The sequence below is a fragment of the Pseudorasbora parva genome, chromosome 17, assembly GCF_024679245.1.
Source record: "Pseudorasbora parva isolate DD20220531a chromosome 17, ASM2467924v1, whole genome shotgun sequence".
In the NCBI taxonomy this organism is placed as follows: Eukaryota; Metazoa; Chordata; class Actinopteri; order Cypriniformes; family Gobionidae; genus Pseudorasbora; species Pseudorasbora parva.
The window spans coordinates 29755794-29776805 of record NC_090188.1 but is presented as its reverse complement, the minus strand read 5'-3'; the positions used below and the strand labels follow the sequence as shown (position 1 = coordinate 29776805).

At 36.7% G+C, this 21012-nt stretch overlaps 1 protein-coding gene across 1 annotated transcript in view; it reads left to right on the top strand.

Annotated features, from left to right (window-relative positions):
* The first annotated feature begins 286 nt into the window (after positions 1-286).
* lmbrd1 (LMBR1 domain containing 1) overlaps positions 287-21012 on the top strand; it is a 121275-nt gene continuing 100549 nt past the window's right edge. The window contains exons 1-3 of the mRNA XM_067422104.1: positions 287-407; positions 2284-2460; positions 19506-19569. Of these exons, the coding sequence (XP_067278205.1) occupies positions 300-407; positions 2284-2460; positions 19506-19569 (349 nt within the window). The 5' untranslated portion in view covers positions 287-299. The remainder of the gene's footprint in view (positions 408-2283; positions 2461-19505; positions 19570-21012) is intronic.

Sequence of the window (21012 nt, the reverse complement as noted above, 5' to 3'; positions counted from 1 at the left end):
GGGATGTGTTGAAACAGTCAAATAACACCAGATGGTATGGCATCAAAAACAATAGCAAATTCTTTAGGGGTAATGGGAAAAAAAACACTAAGAAATTCTTCATAGTTTAACAAATGGCCATTTGCGAGCAAAATATCTCCCTCAAAACAGCGTTGGAAAAAAAGTAGATTTGTTTGTATACAAAATATCTCGGTTATTCCAGATTAAATATTTATGAGGAGAGAAGTTGTCTCCAGGTTTTTTTTCCTCCAGTTTGTTTTGACCTTCGCACCCGTGTGTTGTGTGACGTCACCCGTCACATGGCACGCGTCAGCTGTGTTGCAGGAAGTGAAGCAGTCATGGCGAAGCCTGTAGCGTTACTCTCTGAATCTGTGCTCGGATGGTCTATTTTCACTATCGTTTTACTGGTGAGATACACAAAATAGCCATTATAACTTGTATTTACTTTTATTCTATTGTTAGACGTGGTATTTCTGCTTTTTCTATCACGTGCTAGCTCGATATGTATCATATACTGGCACGCCAAACTACTTTTGTTTAAACGTCATTCCATAATCCTGTTTATGTTTAACGTTACAGTTACAGAACTGTTTGACAGATTTTACTAAACGTTCACACTATAGTGTTTTCTCTGGAAGTAACACTTCAGGCTCAAATACAAGCACTTTATATGTGTTACTGATATAAAACATTTCACCATTTAATCCTATCTTATTGTATGTAACACGATTACAGTGGCACTAATATATTAGCCACAATTAATTGATTTTACGGTTCTTTGTATTTTCTTAGTATTGTGATTGTTATATTTTAAACTATTCAACTATGAGTATGTTGTAGGTTGACAAAATTATAAACACAGTAAAGTTAATATTTTTGTTGTTTGTTTGAGGCAGGACTATTTTCTAACCAATGGCTGAAAGAGGGAGTGCTCGGGAAACCGTACATATAGTTTTTATTTTTTTAAATTTAATTTAGTGGCACAGAAATAACACCTTACCTTTAAACATATAATTTATTTCTATTCTGCCTGGTCGAGCTGTTTAATTAAAGTGGCTACTATGCCTTAATTTTCTAATTAAAATGCAGCCTGCACAAGTTTAACAAGTGTAAAGAGAGCAATATTTCCCATTATACAATTTGTTGGGAGCGTTTCTGATTTAAATGCATAGTGGTTGGTCATTATCTGACCAACAATTCAGGCGGAATCTAATGCGCATAGGGCTCTTAATTGATCCTGTCTGAAAACAGCTTCCCGTAATCACAAGCTCATTTTAGCGGTGTCCTTAGAGCTTATGTGTTTGAAATACGACCCTTCTCTCATACAGGCTCCTCCTAAAATTTGGACTCTATTAGTGTTTTTTAAAAAACATATTTTTTTAAATGAGATACAACGTATAGCTTTTCAGAGACAGCTGTCTCAGAGACTTCTAAATCTGTAGGCTTCTAATATCCTTCTAAATCTGTAGGCAGGATTTTCCTTATCTTTCTATGTGAGGAGCTATTGGTTACTATGAAGTGCAATACAAAATCACATTTCAAGTTATTAAATTACAGTTTTGAATTTCTATGACCTTTGAAGTTGGCATGAAATGGATGTTTCGATCATCTTGTCTTCCCTATTGTTACGCATCCGAGTGAAAGGCCTTTTCGAAAAAGAAAAGATGTAGGTGTGGAACTTCATATTGTCGATCAGGAATTCATTGGATGGTTATGGATGACTATTGCATAGTGACTGGTTGTCCTGTCCTCAAATCAGTAAACGTGATCAGAGCCCTCACGGGAAAAGTTAAATAGTGCAGCTTTAATGGTGACTTTGAGAAGGCCAATAATCTGATATAACACACATCGGTTTGACGCAAGAGAGATTTAGGTCTTTTAAAAAAGTGACGCACAAACTTAACACAAAGTTATAAAAAAGTATCACAAATATTAGTCCTAAAATAGTTAGCGGTTCTATAAAAACTAAAATAAAGTTAACTTATTATATATATATATATATATATATATATATATATATATATATATATATATATATATATATATATATATATATATAATTATTTACTAATTCATTGACTAAGGTCATATATTAAAAATAAAATAAATAAAATATAATTTTTGTAAAGACATTTGTACAAAGACAGAATTTATATGTATCTACAAATATAATTTTAAACATTTACTCATAAGTAATCATTAAACTGGTGGTTCTGTGTTTAACATTATCAGTTTAAATGAATTATCTTAATGCACATCTCATATTGTCCCCTGTATCTTCAGGTCATCGTGGCCTTTTGCTGGGTTTATATTCGGAAGTATCAGAGCCGGCAGGAAAGCGAGGTTATCTCCACCATCACGGCGATATGTGCTCTGGCCATTGCGCTGATCACATCAGCTCTTCTTCCTGTGGATATCTTCCTGGTGTCCTTTATGAAGTATCCCAATGGCACTTACAAGGTAACCATATTACCGCACAGATCTCTCACAGAACTCTCACAGATCTGTGCTTGATCCTGTTGTTCAGTCATTCCAGGTGTCATAGATAAACCTATCTTGCATTGTTTAAATGCAGCATGAAATCCAATTTACTCTCTTAATAAATGTCCCTGGTCTTATTGTGCATGGTTCATCATTATGTGCATGTTATCATAAAGATAGAAAATGTTTCTTTGCTTCTTAAATTACTTTTTTCCCCTGCTGATGTAAACAACAGTCCGGTAATAGTAATAGCATTAAAGTGGTCATATGATGCTATTTTAAAAGTTCATTATTTTCTTTATGGAGAAAAATTGATCAACATGCATTAATATAAAAAAATGCTGTTTTTCACATACTGTACATTATTGCAGCTCCTCTATTGCCGGCCTATCTGAAATGCGCTGATTTCTACAAAGCCCCTCCTTCCGAAAAGCTCAGAATGCTCTGATTGGCCAGCAGTCCAAGTTCATTGTGTTTGCATTGTGAACACCTCAAGTGTGTCAGGGAAATGTAGTGCCCCTTACCTTCAGCTTCCAAGGCTTTAAGCAATTGTAAACACAGTTAGTAATGTTTTATCATAGGCGTAATTTTCCACTGGGATGGCATAGACATGTCCCCACCACTTTTTGCCTGGTCCGATACTGTCCCCACCACTCTTTGAAACATCTTGCGTCATACCTTTATACATCTTGTATGTATTGAATACAAAGGAAGCATCTCAGTTTGAGAGTATTAATTTTGTTAGTTTGTGTTAAATATAGGCCTGGGCAATCTGGCCATAGATTGTGTTATTTTGAAATCATGTTGAGTGCTTGTTGCCGCTGTTATCAGTGGCGGAAGCCAGAAAGCAAAAGTGTTCTCTTGGATCTCGTGAGCACGCTTCACAATCTTCACTCAAACAAGCGCTTCAGTCTACCACTTTGCTGTGATCTGAAAACGTGCTATCCGTTCCGGTGAAATCACAAAACAAAAAGCAAACTAACATGTCCCTGCTCTTGATATACAATCACTGATGAATATCTTTGGTTTTAATGAGAAAAAAATGTATACGAGGGACCATTAGAACCCTTAACCTCTGACACACTTGGCAAAAAATCTCCCACCAGACCATTAGGACACACAAGCATAAGATAAAGATGTAAGGATGAAATTGTCATAATAAACATGCACTGACTCTATAGCCCTATTCGCACGGAATTAGTATTCTGGGGAACTCATGTGATTTAGAAATTATTCCACTACATCTGATTTTCATGTGGCGCATTCGCACGGGATAAGCACTGTGATTTTACTCGAATTTAATAACTTATCTCCCGGATATGACGTCATTTTTTTATCTAAAAATTGTTGTACCAAAATTATATTTCTTGTAGCAGAGTGGAAATATGTTTTCACTGGGTGACTAGATAATACTGTGTCCTTTGGGCAATATGTTGTGAGTCCTGTTATGTTATATCGATAAAAACAATTATTTCATCCCTTACTAAAAAATTAACCATGGTTTTACTACAAAAAAAACAAAACAATGTTATTGTAGTTAAACCATGGCAACCACAAATTAACCATGGTTTAGCTACTCTAATCGTAGTTTTTGTGGTAAAGCTGTGGTTATATAAATGGTAATCATTTAGCCAAAAAAACATGGTTACTACACTTACTATAATAAAACCATGGTTATTTTTCTGTATGATTTACAGTTCACCAGGGTAAAATAGCTCACATTTAATTGTAATACATTTACCTCGAATCATGATGTGAACCCCCTCGCTTGGATAGACTATTGCTCAGAAATGTCTTTTCGTTATAGGTCTAACATGATGTACATCTATGCCATGCTGCTATATATGTCATCCATTGCCATCTAAACAGTCTTTTTCTTTTCGCTCTTCTGATGCTTTTCAGTGTTCTCTTTTTGCAAAATGTTTATAGTGGAGATCGATATGACCCAGCACCCAAAGTACTATCAAAACACTCCAACGCAGCTTCCATTCTGCAAAAGAGAATAAAAAGGTGCAAGGAAAACAAAAACTTTGAAAAAATAAAGAAATACGACCCTGCCAAATCACAGAGATGCCGATTTGCGCGGGACTAGTAATATCACAGGACCTCTGTGTTCAGCAAAATATGGTAGGTCATTCGGGGGAGAATTTTTACTTTACAAATTACAGACATGGCCTATTCGCACGGGATTAAGATCACAGACAACCTCTGCAATTATTACAAATCACTCGAGGTCCCAGGTAATACTATTCCGGTGGGAATTGGACTTATTGTACTCTAAAACATATATTTTTGTACATCATGTTATTTTTGTACATTTGTTTTTGTACATTTCTGGTATAGCGTTGTATTATCCCCCTCAACCACCACACACGCTCTTGTCCCACTCACTTTTTAAAACAATGTTACGGCAGTGGATTTAACCATATCAGTTTGTATTTTACCGTATCAGTCAGAGTTCAATTCTGAAAATGCAAATGATTAAACCAATCAAGCAGAACCAACTATGCAATAGTTTTTCAGAGTGATCCAAATGCAATGGTCCGATGTCCTACCTGTCTGTCAACATACTTTATGTATTTCCATACCTCCGAGCACCCTGTTTGCACAAGCATCATGTCATTAGCACGTTCCTTAAGATTATACAGAATTGTACACACACTCAGTGCCACAAACAGCAGTCACCTTTTACAGTTCTTCCTGAACCAAAACAACGAGCTTATGCTGCGTCATGCTATGTCGTGTTTTTACGAGATTGCAACCTGTGATGTTCTACCCGGAGCTGCTCTCGTCTTCAGACTCAAATTTATGCATTTGTCAACACTATCAACACTGAAAAGAAAATGCTGCAGTCAGGTGGTACAAGCACAGTACGGAGCTCTCTAAATGTTTACATTCATTATTGAAATGTTATGTGCTTTGAGACACAATTTAACACCGTCTCATCTCGTGATGCTTTGCAGACTCTGCTGTATGCATTCATGTGTTTTGGAGAAGTCGTGGCTTTGTTAAGTGCTCTGAAGGGAGCGTGGGATCTTATCTTGCTATTGTTAGCCTGTCTGATATTGCCTACCCTACCTTTAACCTCTGATTCCTAATTTCCTCCATTGTCAGAAGGCCTAACAAAGTGTTTGTGCTTTTGCATCCAAACACCCAGCGTCTCCGTTCACTGAAGCCTCGGCTTCTCTTTTTGCGTACGTCTTTGCACAAGCATCATAAGACCCCTTTAACCAGTAGTTTCATAGCAAAATCCTGCTAAATATTTCATTTAGTTTGAAAAAAAAGAGAAAAACTTAAAAATAATAATGTGCACAATAAGAACACTAGCATGTTAAAAAAGTAAACCATGTCAATTTATACCTAATTTTTGCTTTAAATACTTCATGTTCTTGTTCATCTCATTTATTCTTCAAAGTCAAAGAGAACAGAGCACTGCACATTAATGTTTTTGCTGTTGGTAATTTATTTTCACCACTTGTGAATACAATGGCATTTCTTCTTGCATTTTTTCCTAAAACATCCCATGATGCAGTCAAATGCAATGAGAGGCAGAGAGATCAATACTTCAGGTTTGAGTTCAAAGACTGAATTGAGCACATCTTTCTTTTACATTAAGGCTTGAATGGTCTAATAAGACAGTGGTTACTATGGCAACTGAATGGCATAATTAATGAAACCACTGGCCCACCATTCTTCCTTACGGATAATGAATAATTAAGCATAGAATTACCTCTTCTGACATGAGATCCTTAATGAGTGCTTCAGTGGAACTTGGTTCCTACTTTGCATACAATGAAAGCATATTATGTCCCAAGTCTGTCAAGTTCTGATATGGAAAAAAAGTACCATAAAAGTAATTTTGACAACTTGTGTAAGTCTTCTGAACTCAAACAACTTTTAAGTTGAAGTTGAAATTGAAATTGTAACTTTTATTCACTAATGTATTATTTTCTGTAGCCTTCAAGTCTAATTTGCATTTCCACATATTCAAATATGCTGCTTTACATTTTGTTTTGACATATTAGAACCATGAAAATTTGAAAATGAGATGTTGGAATTCTTTATAGTACGTTTCAGAAGCTCATAGGTCTATATGGATTTCTTTTGTAATACCTTTTCAATCTGAAGCTTCATTCACTTTTTCGAATGGGAAAAGCACCTCTGCATAATATCTCATTTTGTGTTCCACTGAAAAAAATGATAACAACTTTAGGCTGAATAATTTTTGGGTGAACTGTCACTTTAATTGGAGAGCAAGGGCCTGAGACTTTTAATTTCAGTATTTGATTGATTCACTACAGCACCATGAACTTATTGATGTTCTTACAAAACACATAGGCTAGAAATGTGGAACATGAGGTTGTTTCCATTGTCTAATATGTTTTGACTATAAACAGTTGATAAATGAATAAACACATTAGAAATATTACAAAACACACCAGTAGTATTTTTGCCTGGCTTTGTAAAACACTACTCAAGTGTGTGTTGTCCAGAATAAATTGAGATCTGCAGACAGAGCTGGCCTGGTTTTCATTTGAGATAATGATCAGCCCTAGGATTGTTAAAAAGGGCTTTAAGAGGTCAAGTCCAGTTATAACTTTATCAGAGTTACACAAGATTGATTACTGGTTTCATTTTGTTAATTGGAAGTTAAGGGTTTTAAAGTGTCTGAAGAAGACAGACTTGCTCGATCATATCAGAGATCATCTGACGAGGCGGAGGAGGTTAACCTAAAGAGATTCTCAGTGACTCAACCGGGTTAATTAGATCTCTGATGAAGCCGCTGATGTTTCTGTATCACAGTTCTTTAAAACACTTTAAAATTCATAGATGATCTTGATTTGAAGGGCACTGTAGCGTAATAAAGTGAATAGATTGGCACTATACACTGAAGTTATATCAATATATTTTATACTAAAAGTTAGATTTAGGGTGTGTTCACATTTGGAATGGTTGAATTGATTTAAACGGACCCTGGTGGGATTGCTTTGTTAGTGTGGTTCATTTGAGTAAGTGTGAGCGCTGACATCCGAACCCTGGTGCGCACCTAAGATGGGTCTCGTCCAATTCCAAATGAACTCTGGTGCGGTAGAGTGAAATATGGAAGCATTATGGAATATGCTCATGCATACCTGTTTTTTTTCTTGTCATTGTTGCGATGTTGCCCAGGAATCAGAACCGCATCTCTTCGTAGCAGATCTTAATTTGTGGTTCGGCCAGCTCCGTCACATATGTAATAAAAGCCAACCAATCAGGTTGTTATACATCCTATGTCATTGTGAACGCTAAGCAGACCAGGACTAATGTTTTTTTTTGGTCTGGACCAAACAAACCAAACAAAAAGTGTGAACACACGCTTAAGCAACACAATTTTTCTGCAAAAAGTTTCCAACCTTGATCAAACTCACCTGCCGGCAAATTTAGTAAGGTCAGTAATTCTGAAAAATCCAAAATCGAATACTGTCTGAGTAGGTGCTACATTTAAATTTGAATTTACTCTGTTAACATTTGTAAAAAGTATGTTCTATATCAGGGTGTCTAAACTCAGTCCTGGAGGGCCACTGCTCTGTAGCTCCAACTTGCCTTAAAGGGTTACTTCAGCGATTAGCATATGGCTTTGTATCAGTAGAAACCCTGGAGTATATTCAAATGATTGTGCTTTTCCCCCCTCATATCCCCCTGAGACAAGAGATTTATGCATTTTATTTCTGGAAAAATTCCTCCTATGATGGAAATTGACGATATTTGCATCATAGGAGGAATGTTTGGCCAAAGGCTAAAGACTACAGCCAGCAGAGGGAGCCATTTCAGCATGTTTTGAACCCGCGCATGGGGGATGGGAGATCACACTCAGAGCTCAGCTCGCAGCTACAGGCACTCATTTAAACGGAGCTATGGTGAGCAATGTAAGTCTTTTAACTTCTCTAATTCATTTTTATGAAAGTTAAGCTTGCAAAGGCATGAACTGAAACACGCCAGACTGAACTCGCGTTGTGAATGTATGCCGTGAGTAGGGCTGGACAATAATTCAATATCAATATATATCGCGATATAATTTTTTTCAATAACGGTGATATGATTTTTAAACACATTTCCGATATTTCGATATGACTGACGTTCAGGGCGCATGCCATCAGAAAGAGCAGAACACGATTGGCTTCTTGCGTGATGACGTAGGCCTACACCACGGACACGCAGCCAGTGCTCAGCAGTAGTAGGCTGATAGATCCAACGCGGCACGTTTTAGCTACAAAAAGAGTTTCCCTGACCGCAACACAAATGTGACTGAACGAGCTTCCACAAGTAAGGAGAAATATGGTAGGTAGGCTAATTTGCGGGGGAATTTTTATTTTACAAATTACAGACATGGCCGATTCGCACGGGATTAAGTTCACAGACATTCTCTGCAATTATTACAAATCACCAGAGGTCCCCAGATAATACGAATCCCGTGCGAATGGGGCTGATATTAAACTTGTGCCGGAGAGGTGCCGACTAGGGGTGTAACAATACATCGACATAGATGCATCAATCTAATGTCTAACAATACGATGCCAAGCGTTACACATAATCCATGTAGACTATTTATGTAAGAGGCAAGTGGCACATTTGTTTTAATACTTTCCACATTTGCACACAATGTCATGTATTAACACCAATGCGTTCATTCTCGTTTAAATTACCTTTCAAAGCTTGTGAAAGACGGTCAGACATGGCTTCACGAAAATGTATCATTTTCTCCTGTTTAAAGCCTTGCAAAAAGCAGCGTGCACTCATCTCAAACAGAGCACAAATAGGCCACTGAATTGAGTCTTCTTTTATTTATTTTTTGTGCATCAGTAAGCCTAGATAAAGGTATAGTTTTGCATAAAAGGAGAATATAGCGCTATGAATCGTTCTTCACTGAAATTTATAACTTAAAAGAAAATGCTCAATAAACTGCGTCTGCGAAGTGAGAGTCTTGTTTATTTGATGGTGATTTCACATTTCTTGTTCGTATAAAGGCTAAATACAAATAAAAGGTGAACATTAATTTATTTGTACCGTTTTTATTTCTAAAATATTATATAGTTTTATATGAGGAGGTTTCATAGACTTGGCAAATTAATTTGTCAGAAGTTTGTAGGTACAGAAATCCTTTGTGGCAGTTCTTGGTAGTTTTTCTAAAGCTTTTATATAGTTCATATCGATATCGAAATTATATCGTATCGACCAAAATTAAGAAATATATCGTGATATAAATTTTGGCCATATCGTCCAGCCCTAGCCGTGAGTGTAGTCGCGATTACCTCAGGTCTCATCACGAGAGCTCATCAGCTCATTTATCTGACTCCTGCAGTTAGTGCTCAGTGCTGTGATACTCGCGCGGTGACTCACTCATTATATTGAACAGACACGGTCAGTTTTTAATTGTAGTGTCTTCTTCAACTCAGTCACAGTAATCCAGTAGGTGGCTTTGGGAATGGCCTCACAGGGCAGCGAAGCATTCTGGGAATTGTAGTCTTTCATCCCCATGAGACAAAAATACATTTTCTGTCTTTTCTCAGTCTAGAAAGCACCAAATTCAAAAATAATTTCACATTTCTACTACATTGATGACCCAGTTTAAATACAGATTGATCTTCCCAGCGCTGAAGTACCCCTTTAAAACAACTGCCTGGAAGTTTCTAGTAAGACCTTGATTGGCTGGTTCATGTTTATTATTTGAGGTTGGAGCTAAACTCTGCATTACAGTGGCTCTCCAAGAGAAGGATTGCACACCCCTGCTCTATATAGTATGAATATGGGTAGTTTTAATGAAATTCAGACATACTTTATCCACCATGTTGTTCCTGTCATGTGACCTATTAGTGTCAGTTGTGTCGCTTTACTGCAATTCACAAGTCCTCTCCTCTGGTCTCATGCTTGGTATAGTGTTCATTAAATATACACTTTAGAATCTCAGTGGAAGTAGTAGGTCATCGGGTTACGTTTCGCCTACTGTTTTTTTAATGCTATGCTTGTATGTATGTATGCATGCATGTATGTATGCATGTATGTATTTGGTTTTGGACGCAGGGCATGTTAGGCCTTGTTCTGGTGTGTTTGATTGGGCAGCACAAATCTGCAGAAAAAATAAACCTAAAGAGCTATAGTTGAATACTCGTGCCCTAATCCAAAGTACAAGCCCGATTCCAAAAAAGTTGGGACACTGTAGAAGTTGTGAGTAAAAACAGAATGCAATGATGTGGAAGTTTCAAATGTCAAAAGTTTATTCAAAATACAACATAGATGAAAATGAGAAAATGTGTAATTTTAAGGGAAAAATAAGTTGATTTTAAGTTGTTTTTGAGGCCATGTTTACCACTGTGTGTCATCCCCTCTTCTTTTTATAACAGTCTGCAAACATCTGGGGACTGAGGGGACTGACAAGTTGCTCAATTTTAGGAATAGTAATGTTGTCCTATTCTTGTCTAATACAGACTTATAGTTGCTCAACTGTCTTCTGTCTTCTTTGTCGCATCTTCTTTATGATACACCAAATGTTTTCTATGGGTAAAAGATCTGGACTGCAGCCTGGCCATTTCATTACACGGATCCTTCTTCTATGCAGCCATGATGTTGTAATTGATGCAGGATGTGGTCTGGCATTGTCATGTTGGAGGTCGCAAGGTCTTCCCTGAAAGAGACGACATCTGGATGAGAGCATATGTTGTTCTAGAACTTGAATATACCTTCCAGGATTTATGGTGCCTTTCCAGATGTGTAAGCTGCCCATGCCACACACAATCATTTAACCCCATACCATCAGAGATGCAGGCTTCTGAACTGAGCGCTGATAACAACTTGGTTTGTCCTCTTTAGTTCGGATGACATGGCATCCTTATTATCCAAAAAGAACTTACATTTTTGATTCGTCTGACCACTGAACAGTTTTCCACTTTGCCACAATCCATTTTAAATGAGCCTTTGCCCAGATAACACGCCTGCACTTCTGGATCATGTTTTGATATGGCTTCTTTTTTGACCTATGGAGTTTTAGCTGGCAACGGTGAATGGCATGGTGGATTGTGTTTACAGACAATGTTTTCTTGATGTATTCCTGAGCCCATGTTGTGATTTCCATTACAGTAGCAGTCCTGTATGTGATGCAGTACCTTTCCTTATATGTACATTTAACTTTTCCGGCCTCTTATTGCAACCTTTCCCAACTTTTTTGGAATGTGTAGTTCTCATGAAATCCAAAATGGGCCAGTATTAGGCATATCATTTTAAAATGTCTCCCTTTCAACATTTGATATTTTATCTGTATTCTATTGTGAATAAAATATAATTTTATGAGATTTGTAAAATATTGCATCCCTTTTTTATTCACAATTTGTACAGTGTCCTAACTTTTTTGGAATCGGGTTTGCATATAGGTTATGCTCAACAAATGTTTGTATTCGGTAAAACGTTGTATTGTTCTGGTTATGTGCTGCTTTAAATATAGAGCTGTTTTACTCAGAATGCCTTCAAAGGAGCTACCAATGATGCGCTAACCGATGTCCATTGCATATGCATATTGATGTCTATAAATTGTTTTTATATTTATTCTCACATTTAACATTTGGGGGTATTAAAATGGAATCAAATGGCATTAAAATAACTCCCTAGGTTTGCAGATTACCTTACAAGTCCATAGATATTGCTTGCAGTTCATATAGGCATTAAAGGCTCACTGAAGTGCCTTGAAATGTCTCTCACTTCCTGTATTATGGATCAGTCATAATCAATCATTTTGATGACATCACACTACACTTCAGCTTCTCATAAGATCTGTCTAATCAACATCTGTCTAATCAAATGCTCTCTAGAATTGGAGGAGGTTAGGAGGAGAAACGGTTAGAGATAAGGAGGAAACTGCAGCTTTTACCGGGCTCAACGTCTCTGGCCAAGCTGTGATATAAACAAAACAATATTGACTCTTTTAAAAAAGGGAAAGGAGCTGTTAGATGTCCTGTCCTGTCTTTCTGTTTCAGTGGAAATTACGTCAACACATAATGCTTCGCATTTCAACGCACTTCAGTGGGCCTTAAACACTTTCTTAGTCAAGCTGGTACAATGAGTCCTGTTTTCCTCTTTGTTCTTTTGAAGCCTATTAAAATTAATTTGTACCACAAACATGAATATCTCAAATTGCACAGTAGGGTTGGTGAGTAGGGTTGTGTTAACTTATCTAACCGATTAATAGATTTGCATTGAAGGAGTTGCCCAAACCATAGAAGGTGATATCCCAGAAAGTTATGCATATTGTCTTGTGTAAGCCACTGTAGGCGTTAAAGAACTGTTCTAGGAAGATTACAACAGATTCTGATGAAATACACTCACCCAAATGGGTGGGAAAATGTCGCTTGATAATCGTTCTGAAGCTCGCTTTGATTCACATTACATAATAAATCAGGCAGACAGGTGCTTTTTGTTGTAGGAGGTTGAGATGGAAGAAGCCATCAAGTCTTGGATAAACACGTAAGATTATGGCAGCGATCTTCTTGGCTCGGGCCCTCCAGTAATCCGTTTTTCTGATGTGACGATCAAATGTATCTCTTCCTCCAGTCGAGTAAGCTGGCTTAATGGGCAGAGGAACCTTCCCGTCTAAACATCTTCTTAATGCAGCCTGTGCACGTAGGACTCTGTAGGTTTATTTCTGTTTCTCTGCCCTAAAGAGATTACAGCAATGATTGACAGGCCTGGGTTTGGCTAATGAGGATGCGATCTTGAACGTTAAACTTGTAGTGTTGCTGGAGTTAAAGAGTAAATTGTTGTTAAATCAGGTTTGTTTTGTTCTACATATCTTTGTTATTCTGTGGGGTTTCTTTAACAACCCACAGAGCTGATCTGCTTAAATCAAGAGACAGATTTCTGTCACCTACAGTGACCTCAAGATGTATTTGGACAATTAAAAGTTTTTTTTTTTTTTTTTTACAGTGTTCACTCATTTTTCATGCAATTTATTTTAAATGTTTTAAAATAAATAATACAAAATCTAATAAAATAAAAATAATAAATAATAAGTTTTAAAATATGTTGTAAAAAAGGTGCTGTATGTTTTTGACTGTACTGAAGCTTAAATATATAATCATTTATTTGCAGATATTTAGGAAACATGCTAAGTTCATATACTTGTCTCTCTGAACCAAAAAAATTGCATTCCGTATCGAAATGTCTATCTGTTTTTGTTTTGTTTTTTTGTGCTACCACACGTTGTCAATTTACTTAATAGTATTTTGACACCACAGATTGTTAAAAAACCTCTGCATCAATCTAAAAATAAACAAAGCATATTAAAAAGCAGATTAATCAACTCATCAACTAAGGCCCTGTCCCAAATGGCACACTTCATATGCACTTTCGGTCTTGTGGACTTACAATGGGCACTGTGTGCGCATGTCCGTTAAGTCCACGAGACCGCAGGGTGTCCCATTTGTCATTTTAGGTTTCAGAAAGGTGCTTGTGAGGCCAATATGCACCCTCGATGCGCACTTCTGCGCGTTATGCAGCGGACTTCTTTCCGGCAGTCAAAGCGACATTACGCTGTGAAAGTGTGGACTCAGAGGAAGACCGTGAGGGTTTAGGGTGCCAGTTGGTACAGGGCCTAAGTTTCCCCGCATTACATTATCAATTGCGTACGCTCCTGTTGCACGTCCTTAAAGTGGCAACCCGTGTGAGCGTTGAGTCTGAGGAGGAGGGGGCAGGGCAAACAATATTTTAAATTTAGACTGTAGTCTATCAATCTTACATACATCACCTTTAATAGGCAAAATGCTTTTATAAAGTCACACAGATATGACTGCAAAAATTGTCATTAATTTTAAAGAACGCCACCCACTAAATAATACATTTCACAGTGGGCTTTATTATAACACAACATTTTTTATAATTTTAAAATGTAGTGTTATTGTCACGGTTGGTGACCCAGGAACAGGCTGAAACTTTTACTTCACAGGACCATGCAGACAGGCAACGGAAACAACCTTACTTAAATAGCAGACAGAAACAAGATAATTAAACACAGCTGAACAGAACTAAACTAACGAGGGTAACCTAGGAAACAGACAAGTGGCAGGACACCAATGCTGTATTCCACTCCACTTAAAGACGCGCAGTTGCAAACTTTCCTAAGCACTTCCCCTCAGGGGAATCCCCGCTGCCATTTTGAAGTGTGTTCTACTTCGTGAAGTGGACAAGGGAAGTTTATAAAGGACAGACCCTTGCTCCCTCGATTTTGACCGAGTGAGCGAGTCTACTTCATATGTATACTTCAGTCAGCTTCATATACCACAATGCAACACGATTGTGACGGCACTTCATATCACGTTTAATTTACCCCAACACAAACAACTCTGCAACCACCCTCCGACGCGAAGCGGAGGGTGGTTGCATCTAGGTCGCGCTTATACCTTGGTTACAAGTTAAAAACAAGTTAAAGCTGTAACTGATGTTTATAGTGTACATTTTTACAGACGGGTTAAAATGATGATTGTTTTCTTAAGTTAGTTCTAACACACCGTCCGCTTTAAATAAAGTAGAAAACTAAATAGACTTCCAATCATTATTAGTAAGCGAGAGACAAGTGAATAAAGAGGAGTCGATTCCCCGCGATGGAATCAACTCTCGATTGCCAATGCCTTGGAATCGAGGAATCGATTCTTTTTGGAATCGATTCCCAGCCCTAGGTTTTACTGCACATCTTCCTGCCCATCAGAATCGAGTATTTAAACAGACCTTGGTATAAATACATATAGAATGCTGCATTAAACAATTTTTGAAAATAAAAATAAAAATCAACTCCATAGTGGATTCCAAGTGATCAAGGGCTTAGGGCGTTCCAGTTCAGTCCATTCCAAAGGTTCCCCCAGTAGTGGGCACTTATGCAACTTAAGCAATGATGCAGATCCGAGTGAACGATAAAAACAAACTGGAACACGGCATACAACAAAAAAATATGTGACAGAATCAAAACACAACAGGAAGACCAAACAAGCACACAGACATGTGACAGTTAAAGCAGCACTAGGTAACTTTTCAACCTTCATAATATATTTTTTAAGACTCTTGTGATGATAAATCGACTTACAATAGGTTGAATGACACGTCTGCCATAGCCTGATGGGGTCTGTATCGTTTTTAATCGTACTTTTAAACTTCGGGTTTCGGGTAGTAACCCGAGAAAAAGAAAAGAACTACAAAATTCGACTGCTTTACGGCATGTCACTTCCACCAACACACACACTTCCTTAAATTCGGACGTGCGAGCCCAACTTTGTTCGTCGGATAATATAGTCATGTCCGAAGCAGCAGAGACAAATAAGAAAGAAAAGGTTTTGTTGGAGGAAAGCAATAAGAGGAAATGAAAAAATGATGTGATTAAAGGCAGGACGAGAATCAACATGTGACCAGCGTTTGCTCGTCGGCGTGAGCTGAAGGAGGCGCGCCCAACCGATGCTGTCCTGCTTGTTACGGTGAGCTACCACTCAAACATTGAACTGAAGTATCATATAGATTCTGTAAAACGGTAACCAATAGACTACTATAATGACGCTGGCTTGTAAACGTGAGCATCGATTATTTGGCGTTTGAAAAAAACAAAACCCATGAAATTATATTCATATGACATGCTGAAACATAAGCCACTGACTGTAACGTTACCTGGGATGAAGACATTTCACACGTGCCGCCAGAAGTGCTGCACCGACCCGCGGGACGCTTTTATGAAGTTATTTGGCCCGCACCGCACCACTGTATATATTTTTACAACCCGCCGCGCACCCGCGACCATTAAATAGACATACGGGGTCCGCGGGTTATGAGACGACCCACGCATCACTAGTTCAGGGCTATCAGGGTTGTCATGTCAACAAATGCACGCGCGATGGCATCCCCTGTTGTAGGATGACTGAGCTTACGACAGTAGTTGAGGACATTATTTTTTCCAAACTGTAGGGGGACCCCGAGAGCAAAAGTAGCCAAGTGGGGCTTTAAAGCCACAATATGACATTTTTGGATGATGCCTTGATTTAGCAGGGTTTTTTTTATGCCACAGACACCACTTCCACTTCTTCCACTCATCAGCTCGGTTTTATCATATTAGATGCATCTGAGTGTGTTAAAGGGTTATTTCACCCAAAAATGAAATTGATGTCATTAATGACTCACCCTAATGTCATTCCACACCTGTAAGACCTCCGTTCATCTTCAGAACACAGTTTAATATATTTTATATTTAGTCAAAGAGTGTATGGAAGTGTATACACACTATACTGTCCATGTCCAGAAAGGGAATAAAAACATCAAAGTAGTCCATATGAGACATCAGTTAGTTTAGTTAGAATCTCTTGAAGCATCGAAAATACATTTTGGTCCAAAAATAACAACAACTTCTCTTCCCTGTTTGTTTTCAATCCTCAAATAAAAATTCAAACGGTTAAGAATCAGCGTATTGATTCATGATTCGGATCGCGTGTCAAATCCGAATCATGAATCAATACGCTGATTCATAACCGTTCAAATCTTTATTTGAGGATGAATAAGCCTTTCTAAAAAACGGTGGAGTGTTCCTTTAAATAATTGCAGCTTAGTAAGAGACATCTTTCTAAATCATTAAACAAATTTGCTCCCAAATATATAAACAGAAATACAATGATAAGCAAGTAGAAGGGATTTTAAAGATATTTGCAGAAAACTCATGGAAATAAAAAAATCACAAATGCATTTGCTATCAGATATTACAGATATATACAGATATATATTTCTCTTTGTGAGTGTGATCTTTATAAAATGATTGTCTTATAATCACAAGTCATTGGGAATTGTAATTCATAGGTCAACATGCATAGGAACATCGATCATTATATGCATCATTTGTGATGAAATATCAATAAGTTGTGTTTCGACCTGTTTAGAATCTGTAAAGGCCAACAGCAAGTAAGTGTCATATCATTTTGATCCAACACCAGAATTATGCTTTTCTAGTCCTTGTGTAGCAATTATGGGTTTGCTCTTTTGGCATGATGAAATGCTGAGTTATGAATGCGGGATGGAGTTCATCGAGACAGAAGTGAGTTCATCGAAAGAGAGTGAGAGAGTGAGAGAGTGAGAGAGTGAGAGAGTGAGAGAGTGAGAGAGTGAGAGAGAGAGAGAGAGAGAGAGAGAGAGAGAGAGAGAGAGAGAGAGAGAGATTTTTACTGCGGCAAGACAGACAGCAATTCTCTCTGGCATTTGGATCTACTCCGAGAACCTGTGAGTCATCAAAGTGTCAGGTCACGTTTTTGATAGAATCTATGACACATTGGAAAAAAAAAACACAGTGCGCTTGGAGAACCACTTCTTTGTATCACCACTGTCCCACGGCACCATTTGAAGTCCTGTCATAAAAATCATGTTTCACCTCACTGTATAGAACGATATGTTTGTTGGTCATATTTTTATCATTTGAATCTTGTAGCGCTGTCGATTTAACATGAACTTAATATTATTACTGACCCCTAATAATTAATATTTAAAGATATGGGAATAAAACAGTTTATCAACATTATTCTTCCACATTTATTCTCAATTTTAAGCGTATTCTGAAATACATTTTGTATATATATTTGGCCAGTAAAGGCCAAAAGTTTGGACACATTACTATTTGTAATGTTTTTGAAAGAAGTTTCTTCTGCTCATCAAGCCTGCATTTATTTGATCAAAAATACAGATTTTTTTTTGTAATATTGTGATATATTATTACAATTTAAAATATTTGGTTTTCAATTTATTATACTTTAAATGATCATTTATTTCTGTGATGCAAAGCTGAATTTTCAGTATCATTCCTCCAGTCTTCACTGTCACATGATCCTTCAGAAATCATTCTAATATGATGATTCATTATAAGTGTTGGAAACAGTTCTGCTGCTTAATATATTTGATGAATAAAAGGTTCAAAAGAACTGCATTTATCTATTTATTACACATATTTTCTATATCTCCTTTACTATCAATTTTTTTTATCAATTTAACACATCCTTGCTGAATAAAATTATTGATTTATTTAAAAAAAAGAAATAAAAAAAATGACTGAGCCCAAATTACTGAGCAGTAGTGTATAGTGTTGTTACAAAATATTTAAAAAAATTTTTTTAAAAACAATTTGCTTTTTTTTAATTTTTTTTTTTTAAACTTTTTATTAATCAACGTATCAGAGTATTATAAAAAAGTATCACAGGTTATGAAAAAATATTAAGCGGCAGAACTGTTTCCAACTTTGAAAATGAATCATCATATTAGAATGATTTCTGAAGGATCATGTGACGGTGAAGACTGGAGGAATGATACTGAAAATTCAGCTCAAAATTCATTCACAGAAATAAATCATAATTTAAAGTATAATAAATTGAAAACCAATTATTTTAAATTGTAATAATATATCACAATTTTACCTTTTCTTTTGTATTTTTATCACATAAATGCAGGCTTGATGAGCAGAAGAAACTTCTTTCAAAACATTACAAATAGTAATGTGTCCAAACTTTGGCCTGTACTGTGTGTTTGTATGTATATATCTATATATCTATATCTATATCTATCTATCTATCTATCTATCTATCTATCTATCTATCTATCTATCTATCTATCTATCTATCTATCTATCTATCTATCTATCTATCTATCTATCTATCTATCTATCTATCTATCTATCTATCTATCTATCTATCTATCTATCTATCTATCTATCTATCTATCTATCTATCTATCTATCTATATATATATACACACATATATATATATATATATATATATATATATATATATATATATATATATATATATATATATATATATATACATATACACACACACATACATACATACATACATACATACATACATACATACATTATAGACAGTACACACACACACAGCCCTATAGCATCTTGTGTGATCTAAAGAATTAGATGTATCTTAATGTGACTGTGTATTTCATATATATATTTTAATTAAAATTTAATTCTTTCTATTTCCAGGAATGGGCAGCAAACAATGAGACAAGACAGCAGATTGAAGACACTGTTTTGTATGGCTACTACAGTAAGTACTTAATGACACTCATCTTGTTGCAGTACATTAAATGTCCTTACCTTGCGTTTTAGAAAATGTACTGTTCATATTCCTTCATTATCTGCTGCCTTTATTGTTTGGCTTTCATTGTGGAAGCCGGCACAGTCCAGTCTGCAGTTTTTTTTTTAATGTCCATTGACTTGGGTTATAAATTACAGGCCGCTCGTGATCTGACATCAGCCTACAAAAGCTGGCAGTTAAGTCGCTGGATGGTTTTATTTGTGCGAAACCGTCTTGGTCAAATCACGCTTAAGTGAGTGCAGTTTTCAGCTGAATAAATCTCTTGTCTGCGAGGGTAAAAAAACGCATTAGTCAGTGACCTTTTCCGTGAACAAGGTCGGAAGGACTCATGAACGCGGTTGAACGCGTCTTTTTTTGGAACCGCATCTTCCCTACGTGACTTCACAGCATTATATATATCTCAGTGACATGCATGCGTACTCTAATTGAGTCCTCCATTGCTTCCACTTTAAATAATATATTTTAGGAATGCTGGAAGCTGGGACAAGGTAACATAAAATTGAGTTATGGCACAGTTGCTTGATTATCATTTGAATTTGCAAACAGATGCTGCGCGGAACAGGCCGTCAGTAGTAGAGCGGCACGGCGTCTGTTGAGCAGTGCCAAATGCGCTAGAGACAAGCTGTCAGCCAATACAAACCAGCCAATCAAAAACCCTCACTTCCATCATCAGAAAAGCATCAGAAGATTAACGATGACAGTGCAGGTAGACACACCGCAAATCCCCTGTCCAGCTGTCGGCCTGTGCTCCCCAAGAACCAAACAAAAAGTCTCCAAATTGATTAGGTAGGTTTATTAGGTATACTTTGACATGAAAACTTCTGTTTTCATTAGAACTTTGGAGTGATTTGTGACAGAACAGGGCATGCAGCAAAAATAGCTAAATGCTGTTTTTGTAGATGATGTGAAGCATTTCACAATGCATTTCAGAGTGAAACTAAACATTCTTAGTATTCAGAGTGAAACTAAACATTCTTAGTATTCAGAATACTGAAGTATTCAGTTGGGATTTGATTGGATCATAAAATGTACAGTTTTATATTATTAATGTTACTTCATTAGGATAGTTCACCCAAAAAATTAAATTAGCTCATGATTTCCCCTCACCCTCAAGTCATCCTAGGTGTATATGCACTGTAAAAAAAAAAGTTGTTTTTTGTTGGTTTAACTTAAAAAAGTAAGTAACCTGGTTGCCTTAATTTTGAGTTTATTAAAATTAAAAATTTGAGTTAATACAATGTAGGAAATTTGTTAAATAAATAGAAACTCAAAACAGTATTGTATCTGAACTACATAAAAAATGTGATAAATCATGAAAATAGCACTTTGGTATGTTTCACTGCGTCATCAAAAAACAAAACACACACAATTACCCAATATGCCTACAAAATC